General features: G+C 38.5%; 1 protein-coding gene across 1 annotated transcript; it reads left to right on the top strand.

The window, feature by feature from the left end:
* The first annotated feature begins 415 nt into the window (after window positions 1-415).
* On the top strand, window positions 416-1,138 carry LOC149145543 (uncharacterized). The gene has a single exon (XM_089452492.1). It carries the CDS (start codon window positions 416-418, stop codon window positions 1,136-1,138), a length of 723 nt encoding a protein of 240 aa, XP_089308618.1.
* Window positions 1,139-16,236: the final 15,098 nt, after the last annotated feature.

Raw genomic sequence — 16,236 nt, 5'->3', positions numbered from 1 at the left:
CAGAAGAAGTACTCACTAGGGGTCCAAATCGGCAGTCAATGGGATGGGAAGTTTATCACCAAAGACAGTAAAAAAGGGGAAGAAAATCCACTCTAGAGAGAACCATCAAGATTGGAGAGGTTTTAGTAGAATCAGGCCGATATGCCAAGCTTACCAAGTATTTCAATAACCACCCCAAGCCTTCCCAATGAAGCTGATTTCATGGAATATAAGAGGGCTTAATAGCCCAGAGAAAGGAAGACTTTTAAAACGCATGCTAATGGAGGAAAAACCAGCAATTCTCTTTTTGCAGGAAACAAAATGCAATACAACAGTTTTGGAAAAAGTAGCAACTAAAGCTTGGCCAGGGGGACTAGTAACAGCTGTGGATGCTCAAGGAGCATCTGGAGGTCTTGCAGTGCTCTGGGATGCATGAATGATTCAACTAGCAAATATTCATGCAAATAAACATTTCATACAGGCTATATTCCATATAATTGGAACCAATATATATGGTCACATTACAAATGTATACTTTCCTCAAGACACCCAGCACAAGATTGAAATATTGGATGCTTTAACGCAACTTAATACAGAGAGGAAACGCCCTCTATGGATTTCTGGAGGAGATTACAATATGATCGCATCACTGGAGGAAAAGAAAGGTGGGCGATGCAGAATAAACAGGGAAGGATATATATTAAAAGATTTCATTCGGGATAATTGGATGATAGATATTCCTACCAATAATGGCCTCTTCACCTGGAATAACAAAAGGGCAGCACCATTACAGATAGCATCGCGTCTGGACCGTTTTCTAATCTCTGACAATGCAGTCCATCTAGAAGGAGCATTCACAGCTTCTATTCTTCCTTTTTCCGGTTCTGATCATTGGCCAATAGCCCTACAGTGGAACTGTCCTGGCGGCAATACAAGGCGTCCCTTTCAGTTTGAGACTTTTTGGTTAGTTCACCCGAACTTCCATGAATTTGTCAGAACATCTTGGCAAAAATGCAACCCAACGGAAGGTACAAAAATGTCCATTTTTCAAAAGAAGCTGAAATACCTCAAGGGGGAAATAAAGCGCTGGAATCACTCCGTCTTTGGTAACATTTTCAAAGGGAAGGAAGCTCTCAATCAAGAGATGAAATTTGTGTAGCAAAGAATGATAAATGAGGGCCGCTCGGAAGATCTAACTAAGAAAGAGCAGTCCCTGGAAACTCAAATACTTGAGAGAGAATTACAGGAGGAAACTCTTTGGAGGCAAAAATCGAGAATTAGATGGCTGAAGGAGGGTGAAAAGAACATGAAATTCTTTCACAAATCCACGGTGCAAAGGAGAATGATCAATCAAATCTCTCACGTCAACAATGAACAAGGCAGCAAAATTGAAACACATGAAGGAATAGAACAGGTGTTCCTCGATTACTTCAAGAAGATGAATCAGGAACCTGACATAAACAGAACAGAGGCTATTGATAAAATCATCAGAAATATACCCAAATTAATCACTGAAGATCATAGTACTCTCCTTCTCAAGCCTATAAGCCTTCAGGAAGTGGAAGCGGCAGCACATCAGCTCAAAGCAGGGAAAGCGCCAGGACCAGACAGATTTACCTCCAATTTTTTTCACCATTTCTGGGACCTGGTCAAATGGGAAGTGTGGCAGGTGGCGGAGGAATCGCGTACTCTAAGGTGGATGTACCCAGGCCTGAACGCAACATTCATAGCACTAATCCCAAAAGAAGAGGAGTCCAGCACACCGGATAAATATCGACCGATCGCTCTATGCAATATTATATACAAGATTGTGTCCAAGGTGATAGCTTCCATATTGAAGCCCCTGCTCCCCCTTATCATCTCTCCAGAGCAAGCTGGCTATGTTGAAGGAAGGCAGATTACGGATGGGATAATCTTAACCCATGAAATAATCCACTCACTCAAGCAATTAAAAAAGTCAGGTATGTTGCTCAAAATTGATCTATCTAAGGCGTTTGATAGCATTAGTTGGGAATATATGCATAAGATCCTCCAAGCCTTTGGTTTCGCCCCCTCCTGGATCAGATGGATTAGTAGTCTTATTTCCTCCTCGTTCTTTTCTATTCTCATCAACGGTATCCCTTCGCCCACCTTCCGTCCCTCTCGGGGAATCCGTCAAGGGGACCCTATCTCGCCCTTTCTGTTTGTTATCCTAGCGAAAGGGCTAGGTCGAAGTATTAAAGAAGCCCTCCTTTCGCATCAGCTCAAAGGGTTAGCTTTCCACCAAGCCCCTGCCTTTTCGCACCAGCAATTCGTTGATGATAACATGGTTTTTGGTCATCCGTCTGTTCAAGAAGCTCGTTCTCTTAAAGCTATTCTTGCAGACTTCTCGGAGGTTTCTGGAGCTCTCATAAACAAAGTTAAATCCCAGATTTTCTTCTTCAACACTCCTCCCACTACCCAGAGAGCTATTGCTCGCATCCTTGGCTTCTCCATAGCTACTCTTCCATCTAAATATTTTGGGGCTCCATTATTTTCCACGGCTCTCAAGCATTCCTCGTGGAAAAGTCTATTAGAAAAACTGGAAGCAAGACTGTCTCTCTGGACTCATAGAGCGCTTAATCTAGCAAGCCGGTTGGTTCTAATCAAAGCAGTTCTCCAATCCATGCCCCTTTACCTTTTCTCCATCTTAGCAGCACCCAAGTGGGTTCTTAAGGCCATCAGACAGCTTCAGCGGAATTTCCTGTGGGGAAGAATGGGACCAAATATAAAATGGGTCTAGTCAAATGGGATAAAGCGTGTCTTCCCAAAAAAGCAGGAGGAATTGGGCTAAGAGACCTAGAACATAGTAACATGGTAATGGGTGCCAAGATATGGTGGAAATGGCTTTCCAATCCTAGTACTCCTTGGGCCTCCCTTTGGACAGCGAAATATGCAAGCAACACGCCCATAGAGGAGAGAATTCGAATGTCAGAAGTCAGTAAAGGATCGGTTATTTGGAACTCAGCCATTCAACACAGAGATATTATTCAAAAGCACAGTTTTTGGGAGGTGAAGGATGGCAACACAGCTAGATTCTGGGGAGACTCATGGCAACAGCTACCAAATCTTAGAAACACCATTCCAGGAATTGCTGATCAAAACATAAATCAACATGATAAGGTAAGCCAATTTTGGAACTCAAATACCCCTCAGTCCAAGCAGATAATACCCCTCAGTCCGAAGCAAACTCAAATTTCTCTTTCCTCAGAACTTCAAAAAAGAAAAATTCTCACCTCGGCAGGTACGGACACTCTCAGATGGGGTTATGAGGAAAACGGTACCCTCACAACCAGGGAAGCTTATAAAATAATTATCAAAGAAAAGATAATTAAGGATAACATATGGGATAAGATATGGAACCCCTCCATTTGGCCGAAGGTCTCAACCTTTCTGTGGTTGCTCTCTCACAATAGGATCCTCACATGGGACAATCTCAGGAAAAGGAATTTTTCCGAGCCATCTATGTGCCCCAACTGCAAACAGGAAGAGGAAACAGCACTGCATCTTATGCAAACCTGCTCGCTAGGAAGGAAGCTATGGGAAAAAGCTACATTCCGCTGTCAGAAAGATGGAAGAATGATTGGGGACATCAAAGGGACTCTTCGCACCTGGAGCCAAACGCCATATCAAAGTAAACTCTTAAACAAACTTTGGCAACTCCTACCTGGACTTCTAATGTGGAACATTTGGAAGGAGAGAAATAGAAGGATCTTCAAAGATCAAGCACAGTCGATAGAGCAGATATGGATAGGACTGCAGCATAATATTAAAGAAACTATGTCTATTAAAGGCTGGACTAAAGAGGACTTCCCAACTCTCCCACAGGAACAAGCCATATGGGACAATTGGCAGATTCAACTAAAGCATCCAGGCCTCACAAATGATAACCCCCCAAGGCATTTAGATTCTCCTCAAAGTTGGATTCCGCCTCCAATCAACGTATTCCAACTCAACTTTGATGGAGCCTCGAAAGGAAATCCAGGGAAAACGGGTTTTGGGGGATGCATCAGAAACTCCCAGGGAAATCCCCTAATCACCTTTGTCGGTACAATTGGTTGGAACACCAATAATGCGGCAGAACTGGAAGGTCTATGGAGAGGACTAAATTTGGCGCAGGAAAAGGGACTCTTCCCTCTTATAGTGGAAGGGGACTCTCAGATTATAATCAACATAGCCTCAAAGCTTATTCAGGGATCCCCGGTGTATAAGGTAAGCAGCAGTTGGAGAATGGCCACTCGTCTAGATATGCTCAAGCAATGGCTCACAAATCACCAAGCCATCTCCTTTAAACATATCAGAAGGGAAGGGAATAAACTGGCTGACTTTCTTGCCAATCTAGGAGTGGAATGTGGAAGGGAATTCTTTGAAGGCTCAATCTCCAGTATAGCATCAGGGAATCAACTCTCTACCTTCACAACAATTGTAAACAGTGATATGCAATCGAAGGAAGGATCACACCCAGATGCGGGTGCCTTAATGAGCAGTTAATGCTCAAAGCAAATAGCGTCGGCACCTGGCAAGTCCGCAGGTTCGAAGGGCGATTGTGGCAAGATATTTACTGCCATCATAGCGGGTAAGTAAGGTGGTTCATAGCAAAACATCACCTCACATTTATGAGGCATCCGGTTCAAGACAAGCAGGGAAGGAGTTATAGGATGGTGAGATTTATGTGCAGCTCATTTGCTCTGGCAGTTTCAGACATTTGCAGTTCAGCTCGGGGATTTTTTAGCAAGGACATTCTCTGTTGTTCATGCATGCAGGATTTAGGAGCAATGCAATGCAATTGGAAGCCTCCATGGTTTCACAACTGTGTGCTCCCAGCCAGCTTCAGGTATTTAGCTCTGCGTTCTTCAGCGAATATTTGGTATAGTCAACTGATTTTCCTCTAGTTCATCGTTGTAAGTGGTCTCATTTCGGTCTCTGTCGAGGAAGTCTGGGAAGGGTGTTTGAGTCAGTCTTTCTGGGCAGGGCTTTATCTCGTGGTTTGTCACATTCTCTGTGCTGGGTTCTCCAGTGGGGTCTCCATTTCTAGGGTCTGTTTTCTCCAGTTTCCGTCCGATAGCAGAGGGTCTTCTCGTTTTCTACCTCATTCCCTTAGCACCTATATTTGGTCTTTCGTCTCCACTATGGTTCGGCCTCGTGGCATTTCACGTCGGGGCAGTCTTTCAGCAGCCCGTGGATGCTCTCGGGGTCATGGTGGCTCTGGTCCACGGCGTATCTCTCCATTAAACACTGTCCCGCCTGCTTCTCCACCTTCAGATCAATCTGGTCTGTCCCTTAACAGCTCCCTTCATTCTGCCCGCTTTAAATTTAAAAGCAGGCTCAATAGGCCAACTATCTCTGCTCTCATTACTGTCATCTTCTCAGAGGAAGAAGATGAGCTCTCAGATTCTGTTGAAACTTCTAAAGAAAGGTCTCTCTCCACAAACTCCAGTGACTCTCAAGGCAGCAAAGCAGGGGTTGTCCTCAACAATCCCTCAGTGGTACAGGAAGAAGTGCAGCAAGAAGATTCCCGCCATCAGCAAGCATCCTCCAATGAAGAAATCATTGCCTGTGCGCCGGCGCAATTCTCTGGCAGCGTTCTCCACCTTGTGACTCCTCCAGGGTGCAGCACGTTGGAAGCAAAAGAAAATGTGATGGTTCATTGGGTCAGCTCTCCCGGCAAGGGAAACGAAGAAGATACAGACTTGCCGTCTCAGGATTAATACGCCTCAGCAAGTCTTCTCAGGATGTTAGTTTTTTGGATGTTCCTCTCTGCTGGGTCTGCTTATGATATCATCTGTATGGTCTTTTATCATCTTCTAAGTCAAGTTTTTGGCTTGCTAGTTTTTTGTATTAGCCGCAGAGTACTGCATTTTGTTATAGAGCGGCTCATAACAAAGTATAGATGCTTATCTGTAACCAGTAGGTCAGGTGTTAGCTGCAACAGTCTTTTTGAAAGAGGGCTGGCTATGGCCCCCTCAGAGGCTAAAACCTCTTTGTAAATATTTTTCCTTTTATTATTAATAGATTAGTCTTTACTTACAAAAAAAAAAAATATAAACAATATTAGTTAATCAAATTTCTTAATTTTTTGTGATAACATTCAACAATACAATATTTTATTAGTTGTTTTATTTTTGTGATGAAGTTTTTATGTCTTTTTTTTTAAATTAAATTAGTGCAAACTTTTATATTAATAATAACAAAATTTTACATACATAAATCTTTATGTCTTTATTGTTTTTTAGTTTGGTTAAGTTATATTTAAGCTAAGCGGTAGGTACTAGCTACTATGTAGTCCTTGTTTTTAACACTTTAAATTTTCTAATGTATTAATTGTGGATAATCTTTTTAAATGTTGGTGATTTTCATGTGAATTTTGAAAGCATCAACAAAAAAAATTAAGACATATTTTTGATACTTTAAATTTTCTTATGTCTTAAGTATGTACAATTTTCTTTTTAAATATTGATTATTTAACCATTTTTTAAGTTGTATTATTCCTCTTCTCGTTTTTCATCCTAACATGTTTGTTTTTCAAGAGTTTTCTAAACATGAGAATTTTGTTTTTCTTTGCAATTTTTTTTATAATGATTTATTTTTTATTTATTTTGGAAAATAAAACAAAAAATAATAGCAATAATATTTTGAGGTCAGGATTCTTTATATATTTATATATCGTTAATTAATACATCAATAAACATAAAATAATTGTCACTAAAAATTAATAATTTTAAACACTGGACAAAAAATATACATTTTGCATATCTTTTTGCTAAAATGACATGTTAAATAAAAATAAATATATATATGAAAAGATTGGAAAAATAAGACATTTTATGATATTTTTATGAATTTGATCAAAAAGTGATAAAATTTGAAACCCAGAGATTTTTGTGGATGGAAAACTATATAAATTAGAAACTTTTAAACAATTAAAACTCTAAACGAGCCATAGCCATTATCAAAACCAAATGGAGAAGGTACCAAGGTACCACACTCCGTAGACCAGCACTGGACAACTGAATGAAATCCCAACAAAGTCAGAATTTTGAGGTGACGCAAAGGGAAACATTGCCACGAATTTGAATGAAGGACCAAGCCTCGAGTTGTGTAGAAAGAGCACAAAGAACATTGACCAAAGAGCACAAAGAACATTGACCCTTACAATGAAAAACCAAACAACCCAGAGGTAACTAGAGTACCTTGCAATGGTTTTTAATGTAAAGTTCTGAAACTCAATTTTTGAAATCTTTTTGACGTATAAAAGACACACTACTTATGAGATAATATACTGAAAAGGACCCTGCATGGTCATGTACAGGCTTATACAAACATATAAACATTTTATTAAACAGTTGTTTTGTTTTATAGTAAGATCGCCCTGCGTGGTGTATCTGGACAGCACAGAACCCCTCATGTTAGTACATGGATGGCACTGTTTATAACATATGCAACTGCATTTACAATATGTAATTTTCTCAATATTAATGAAAATTACGGATTTTTCCAGTGGAAAAAAAACTAGAGTACCTTGCAGTATATTGCCATATGACCAAGAAATAATGAGACCATTAAGGGAATAATATGAGACCAAACAAATATATTATGAGGAGAGTACTAAGAAAACATACCTCCCTATAGTTCGAAATAGACCACCCTTGTCCACCATGCACAAGTTGACCTCTATAGATTATCACCAGCGACATCCTTAACACAGTCTTGTCGTCACCCTAGGAACTACATCATGCATATATAGCAAGGCGAGGACTTGAGAAGCCAAACTTGTTGCGTGAGGTGAGCAGAAGGAGTGCTTGTCATGGCAAGCCAGATATACAATCTAACAAAGGACTTGGTCATCCCAATAAAACTTCTTCATAATGATAAGTTCATGAATGTAACTTCTCTGCCTCATTAGACTACGCGAAAATTATGTTTCGATCAAATGAAATAAGGTGTATTTAATTTATGCTTAATAAGTTAAATTTAATATTTAATTATATACTTTTAAATTGTAAAATATTGAAAACATAAACGGTATAAATTTAGAATGGATTAAATACCAATATTATCTCTGCTACCACAATCATTATTTCCAACTTAACAAACGCTGGATACATTATTTCTTCATTGGTCCGCAGTTATTATTTCCAACTTCAAAACATGGGATACTTTAATTCTTCATTATTTTCAAAGAAACTTTAAATGAGAGTCGGCAAAATGTCATAAAATTTATGTAGAAATATGATTTAATATTTATAATTTGGTGTTGTTATTAAATAAAATATATCTATTATATATTATTAGTGTATGGTTAAATTAAAAACATGTTTAGTGCATATCGTCGATAAGAGATAAGAGGTTAGATATATACATTTATATATTTAATTTGGTATTTATTTAATTGTTTGAAATTATATATAATTATTACTATGATATTTACATATAAGTAAATAAATAAATAGAACATATTATGCAACTTTTAAGACATGAAAATGTTACAATATTCAAAGAATTAATGTAAACAAATACCTGAAACAATTATTGTCAACATAATGTGCTCTTTTTATTGACATCTAAGGAGGAAGGTTATTTTTGATAACAAAAATCGGTCACACTAAGTAAATCGACATAAGCTCTCCAAATGGATTAACATTCTCAGTTGTCAATGAAAGCCTAACATTATGATGTTCATCTTTAAAATGCGACTTTTTTTCCTCAATGTTCCTAAATTCATAATCATCGGAATGCATTCAAAGAAAACCATCTTCACTTCTCTTTCATGTATGGTAATCCATAAACTATGTTATGCTTTCACACCAGTACAATCGCTACAAACATGGAATTATGGGAATACGATGAAGAACCTTTCGAGGCACATTTTTTGTTATTTGATCAGTTTAATATCTATTGTTGTGACATTTCAGACAATTTGTTTTCGATGCATGTTGTCCATAATATATATTATGATCATTAAGACATACATCTATAGCTTGATACTCCATTACAATCTATTTCATAATAGCACATAAATCTAGGTATGTGCAAGGTAACTTATTTGGTAATGGTAACAGAAATTCACCTAACAATCTAGTACAACATAAAAAATCACTAGTTAGTGGAAAAAATATTAATCATAAATATTTCATTCATATTTTACACATTAATTAACACCCAAAAAAATGAAAAAAAACAACCTTTCATGTGATGAAACATATTACACTATACTTTAGGATTTGAATCATACAAGTGTTTGACAAACCATTCAAAACTTTTAATTTCACCAACAATAATGTAGCAGAGAGAATGTTTGCTTCCGAGCCTCCATAAAGTCATGTTCATGCCTTCCCTAGCACAGGTTCATCATCAAAAATAACATATTTTTTCTCATCACCAAGCACATCCTGGATCAATTCATTTGTCCCATAATCTAGAACTATGTTATTAATGTCATCTTATTGCATAATATCATTATCTTGAGATTCAATATTTGCTCCCTCTTCCTCAACTTGTAGAACTTCATTTATAACACTAATACTTGGTGCAATATTCAAATCACGGCACCTAGGGGACCACCTTGACTTTATAATAATTTCAAACAATGATGTGAAATAATTAGTCTGAGAAAAAATATTATAACAACAAAAAATTTACAATATATGATATATATATATATATATATATATATATAATGATTCATAAATAGCAACTTACCACTGAACAATATTTGTTGCCCCTTCAATGTGCTCTTTCTTCCTACAATGTCTATGGGTTGTTTCATATGAAATTCTCCACGGTCTACACTTGCAAAAATTGCAAGGGCAATAACATTTCCCATCATTGACCCCTTATGGATTAGTTCCCCATCTAACCATTTTTTGACATTCTTCCTACAATCAAAAAAAAAAATTATATAAAACAAAATATGTTTTCTTCTCACAAAAAATACCTTATAACCTTTTAGAATTATTGTAGTTACAGAAAAGATGTCGCAACATCTCTGACATGTGAGATATTTATATTTTATTTATCATCACAATTGGGACAACAGAATATGTTCGTCACAATTCTGACACAAAACATAAGTTGTCGCACTTGCGACGAATAACAACTGTCGTCACAATCAAGATGCCTTATAAATATTAGATTGCAATTCTGACTCACAGAAAATATTGTTGGAAAATCATAAAGGAAGAAGGATTTTATTTACATTGATAATTACTTGTAATATTCTTATGTTCTCATTAAATTTTTGTGTTCTTATTATCTTATTTTATCAAGAAATTACGAAAATCATAACACGAAGATCAAAGATACTAGATGTAGGCAGATAGCCAGGGAAAAACCCCTATCTAGGGGAAAACCCAATCGACAACTCTTCCTTCAATAGTTTTATAAGATAATCCAAGGCTTCTTGACCTAGACACAAACTTCCTCTAATCACTAAGTCAATCGTTCCCTTCTTCTGCAAATGATAACCTTCCAGCAACAACTTCAACCTAGATGCAACAACATAACTTTGACCTTGATGCAGTAGTACTTTAATTCTTCTGCAAATGATAACCTTCCAGCAACAACTTCAACCTAGATGCAACAACATAACTTTGACCTTGATGCAGTAGTACTTTAACCTTGAAGCAGCACTTCAACCTAGAAGTAACAACGGGACTTTGACCTAAAGACAACAAAAATTTTGACCTTGATGCAGCAACAGAAACTTGACCTTGATACAACACTTTGACCTTCTAGCAGTAGCCCAGTAAATTCACACATGTGAGAGAGAGGTAACCCAGAAACGTCGATTTTCTTCTCCAACAAATTTCCTTCTATTTCTTCTGTAATTTCATATTCTTCTACTTCCCTTTCTTGAATATCGAACTTGTGTGATTTATGCTCCAAATGAATTGAAATACCCTTATTTATAGCCTCTTTTGTGGGTTGAATTACCTTGATGTAGGCTAACTTTATCAGGGGAGGGACGACTTCATGTGGAGGTGAAAATTGATTTATTTGACTCAATAAAAAATTTGTTTAATGATTCAAAAGCCCAAGAAGGGTCTTATAAAATGGACAATGACCCTAATGACTCAAGACAAGACCTAGAAGTCCTCAATGGGGACTTTGACCTATAATATGATGACCCAAGCATGAAACCCATGCTTTAATAAGTCATAATAATACTAATAAAATTTTCCTTTTTTATATAAATACATTTCATTGTGACTCAAATACAATTATGAAGACTGAAACTACTTACATTCTTCAACACTCCCTCTTAACTAGGGAGGTATTCATAATTACACATACAAGTACAAGGAAGGTCTCAAAACACATGAACCATGAAGATTTTAGGCGCACACGGTTCCACAAACTAGATTCTTGATGAGGGAAATCTATCCGGGTGGGACTAAGATGGAATAATGCTTTCAACCACTCTAGGTACCATCATACTTGCTAACCATCAACCTAGGGAACTAGGTGCGTAATGCAAGGTCAGAGATTTATGACCAACACCACCCTCCCTACTTCAAGAACTAAACATCAACACACAGGTCGGCCAGATGTGCTCCCAGGAATTTTGTATTACACACAATGCCTCAACACATCAAATCTATGATGATCAAACAGATCGGTAACATCAAGCATGCTTCCAAAACTTCGAGAGCTTTACCTCAACAATCACAACCCTATTCGATAATAAACTTTCAAATACATAAGTAAACGCAAACCTTCGAGGTCTTATACATCTTTATGTTGCTTCACAATTTCTCACAATAGGACTTAGAGGCTTTCCAAACAAATATTTACAGAAGTTTAATCAATCATACAAATTCCTTTCCTACTCCACATGCAGCAACATATTCTACAACTGGATCCTACTTTCCTTCTTTCAGCAGCACCTCAATATAAATTCTCCAATTTCTTCTTCAAGGTATCCATCATGACTATAATATTCCCTCCCTCTCAACTTGGGAGATATACTCTTTCTTTCATCCAGGCTCCCTCTTAACTTAGGGAGATCAACTACTTTCTATAAGATCAGAGAATCTTTCATGGATTTAAGCATTCTTATTTGATCATCATTATTCATATAACTTTCTTCATCATGTTTGCCAATCAAATCAACCTTTCTTACGGATATCTTCAACATCTTGAAGATTATGTTCCTGCATAACTTAGATAGCAACTACAAACAAATGCATATATAGAAGCATAAATTTAACTATATCAGAATCATGGAAGAATATCATATATCTAAACTTATTTAGGTTCATAATCAGTAAGAGACACATACTTTAAACTTCAACTTCATGCTCGAGTTAGGTTATAATCCCTAGATCACATCAGTTTCTCAATCAAGATATCAGTCTCATTATATCTAAGACCTAAATATTACTTTCAGAAATATGATGGACTCTACTATGATATATTGAAAACCCCATAAGTAATTCAAACAAGTATAGTTCTACAATGAAACCAACAAATTTATACTTTTATATTTTATACTTCTACTAGGATTTAATGCAAACACTAGATTCCATCTTTGAGACACTAAGTCTTAGATGTCAACAAATAAAACCAATCACAGCACAATCTAATATGGTAAACTTCTACTAGAGTTTGATGTAAACTCTAGATCTTATCATCATAATGAAAAAAATATCACCATATCCTAGAATATCAAACTTCTACTAGGGCTTAGTTACAAACCGTAGAACTATGAGCATCAACGAGTAGGCTAGCACATATACATATCTAGGATTTCATAATCATGCATAAACATATCACAAAAACATCTATAAGGTAAACCCAAGACACAAATATCAATAAAATTTATACATATAACAAACTTGATTAGGCTAGGGTTTTGATCAAATGAACAAGCATACGCCTATGGTTTCATTCCCAAGAGCTTACTCTATATATTATAATGGTTTTAGTTATAAACCCTAATTTACCAAGGCCTCAAGGTCTAGGAATTCAATAAATAGTCATAACCACCTAGTCCTAAAGGACTAGGGTTTCTATAAAAATACTTAAACTCCAAATATGACATTACCATCAACACCCCAAACTTTAAAAGAATAGTATTTTTCTAGATTTCATTAGTAACCCTAAGTAGACTAGGTTTTTTCACATTAACATTGACATACCCCTAGGTTAGGGTTTTACAGATAACTTATTAGGGTTCCAAAAACATGATGATTTTAATAAGGGTAGATTCAATCTAATTATTAATCACCCAAATAAAAATGTTTATGATTCAAAGGTCCTAAACATAACACTTGTTAGTAATGTAAAGCAGATCTATTAGAATGAATAAATATACCTTTATCATGAAGAGAACAAAGTTTATATTCTAAGACATACCTTTGAGTTATACAAACCTTATAGAACATTAATTCCAATATGACTCCTATCATGCTTTGTCTTGTGAGGTCTTCTCCATAGCCCTTGAGCATTTAGCAAGCCTTTCCTAAACAAAGAAAATATGAAAAGAAATAATTATTAGCATATAATACAAACTCATCTATATGAGAGAAGGAAACCAAATGTAAAAAGGATAATATAAGGAATAAGATACTTATCTTTGAAGATTGATGAGGGATCCCTCTCAATCCAATCTTGATGGATACCTATAACTTTATCAAAACAATTAAAAATTGTTTTTCCAAAGCATGTTAAACCTACAAGTACTAGAAATCAAGGCATAAAGGAAAATAATTCAAAAGTTAGAGTAGAAGGATATTTAAGGGATAGAGTCCCTAAGATTCCATAGAAAACAAGTCATTGAATTTGGATTCTTCCATCTTGTTCTTATTTGGAGACCCTTCTTCGACAACATTTGCATGAGGCGAAACAAGAGCGATGAGGAAACCAGAGCGAAGGCAGCGAGGTTCGATGCTGGGTGGTTTCTCAACACAGACCCTTATCACTCTGCGACAGCTTTTTGTTTAGACCTAGAGTTGTTTCTTTACTTCCTTCCAGCAGGCATAATCAATCAGGTGGGAGTTTCGGCAGGTGTCAACATTCTTTGTCTCTTACTGTCGGCCTGCCTCTTTTCTCAATGCATAGACTCTCAGTTTTCCTCCCCACTACCAGGCTTAGTTTTTCATGGTCTTGGGAGTCCAGCAATTTCACAAGCTCTGAACACAAACCATCGCGGGTAAAGGACCTAAAGAAGTGATCGTTGAGGGTTAATTTTTAGAAGGGTTTTTCTGCACAGTTTCTCAACTGCATCCGTCTACTCCTTGGGTCGTTTTCTCCGTGACCCCGTGTCCGAGCCCCACCAGCATCTTAACTCCGTAAATGGAAGAGGGTTACGAGGAGGAGCTTGTGGACTACACCTCAGATAATTGCCCAGAATCTGAGATCTTTGTGGCCTCCCATCCATTGGCTCAAGGAGGGGTTGGACTGGAAACGGACAACGCATCGGCAGAACAGGTTAACCAGGGCATTTACGGACTGGCAGACATGGAAACTTCCTTGTCAGGATTGGAAATCTCTCAACCAAGAGCAACGGTCACCGAGGGCTTCATAAACCCTGTTGAGGGTTCAACCTCCCCTTTCCTTACTATTCCTTCACCAACTGATTTTCTAGCCTGGAACGGTCAGCATCAGCTCACAGAAGTGCATCAAGGAGGCGAGGGTTTCTGCATAGGGTTTCAGGATGAACCGATCCTAGGCTCCATCAAGCTAAACAGTGACCATGGTGTTCCAAAAAAAGGGCACAACAAATCTGAGAAATCATAGGATTGTACACAATCCTTCGACCAAAGGGACAAGCCCCAACCCTCGAGCTACTTTGAAGGCATAGTGAATAATGAACTGGACAGGGAGGAGGTAAGGGACTCAGATCCTGAGCATATTCTGGATAGAGAAGAAAAAAGTCAACCAGACCAACAAGCCCTTAAGCCAAAAAAGGTCAAGCCATCTAAGCTTTCTAAAACTCGGGAACGGGGCAGAACCCTGGTCTTTGGGGAAGGCATAGGAATGGATAAGGCCACCCTAACTGAGAGCACAGTGCTAGTCGGGCGAGTGCGCGGTAGGAACTACTCGCCAGGAAGGCTGAAACGATGGACCATGGAGGTGTGGGGGAATGTTCTTCCGCAACTTCCTACAGTGTTGGCGTTGTCTAGAGGCTAGTTTGCTCTAATTTTTGACGAGCCAGAGGATGTCAACTGGATACTTACCCGCTTCTGGCACATAGAAATGACCCCAGTACTTCTAAAGAGATGGTCCACACTATTTGACCCGGAGAAGGAGAGTCTAGGAGCAGGGTCGATCTGGGTACGCCTTCCAAGCCTCCCACTACAGTTTTGGTCTAAGGACATTTTCAGGATCATTGGGGATGACCTCGGCACCTATCTCGACCACGACAGATCTTATATGGACACCAGCATTCTGGCGATGGCCCGTATTTTAGTTTATTTGGACACCAGGGATGGTCTAGTGGAAAGCTATCAGTTCCATATGGGATCTACAACCCGCTGGCAGGAATTGGATTACGAGGGCATCCCTTTCAGGTGCAGGAAATGCCATGAAGTTGGCCATCTCTACAAAGCCTGCCCCCTAATCACAGGGCATAGCCCGTCCTCCCCAAGAAGGTTCGCAGTGGCCAACACACAGACAGATTTGGGTATGGCAGAGATTTCATACATGCAGTCCAAACTATCCAAGGGCCATAGTAGGCGCCCTCCTACTTCTCTTGGTCTCCCCAGATCCGTTTTCTTGCACTCCAAGGCGCCGAGCACTAGGGCTCGCTCCAAAGAAGGTGTGGGCTTCATGGGTACCTCCTCTCCTCCTATCTCTGTTACTCCATCTGTTTATAGTATTGATGCTTCTATTTCTTGTCTGTTAACTTCGAATATTATCTCCCCTCTCCCCAAGCTGAGCCAAATTAGCTGCCCAGTGATTTCAGCCCCTCCCCCATCCTTTCCCTCCCCTTGCACCCTTAGTCATCCCCCTGTCAGCAAAACCCTCAGGGCCTCAACCTCTGGCTCATCCCACCAATATAATATGTGTTCCATTCACCCCCCCCTTCCATGCCTTTGGATTGGAGGAAGACCTTATACCCCCCCCCAAAATCCCCTCGGGGCAGACAATCCCACATCTCCAAAGCCATCAAACGAGCCAGCCTAGAGGTGGCCTCAGGCATACAATCTCCCATCGACCAGGTCCTTAGAGCAAAGGGGAACCCTGCCTCTATGAATCCATGAAAGGTCTTTCCTTCAATTGTAGGGGGCTAGCCAA

The sequence above is a fragment of the Pinus tabuliformis genome, chromosome X (genome assembly GCF_031772625.1).
Source record: "Pinus tabuliformis cultivar Carrire ecotype Pingquan chromosome X, CPIR1, whole genome shotgun sequence".
Lineage (NCBI taxonomy): Eukaryota > Viridiplantae > Streptophyta > Pinopsida > Pinales > Pinaceae > Pinus > Pinus tabuliformis.
The sequence above is the reverse complement of the archived record's forward strand: the minus strand, read 5'-3'. Positions and strand labels throughout refer to the sequence as shown.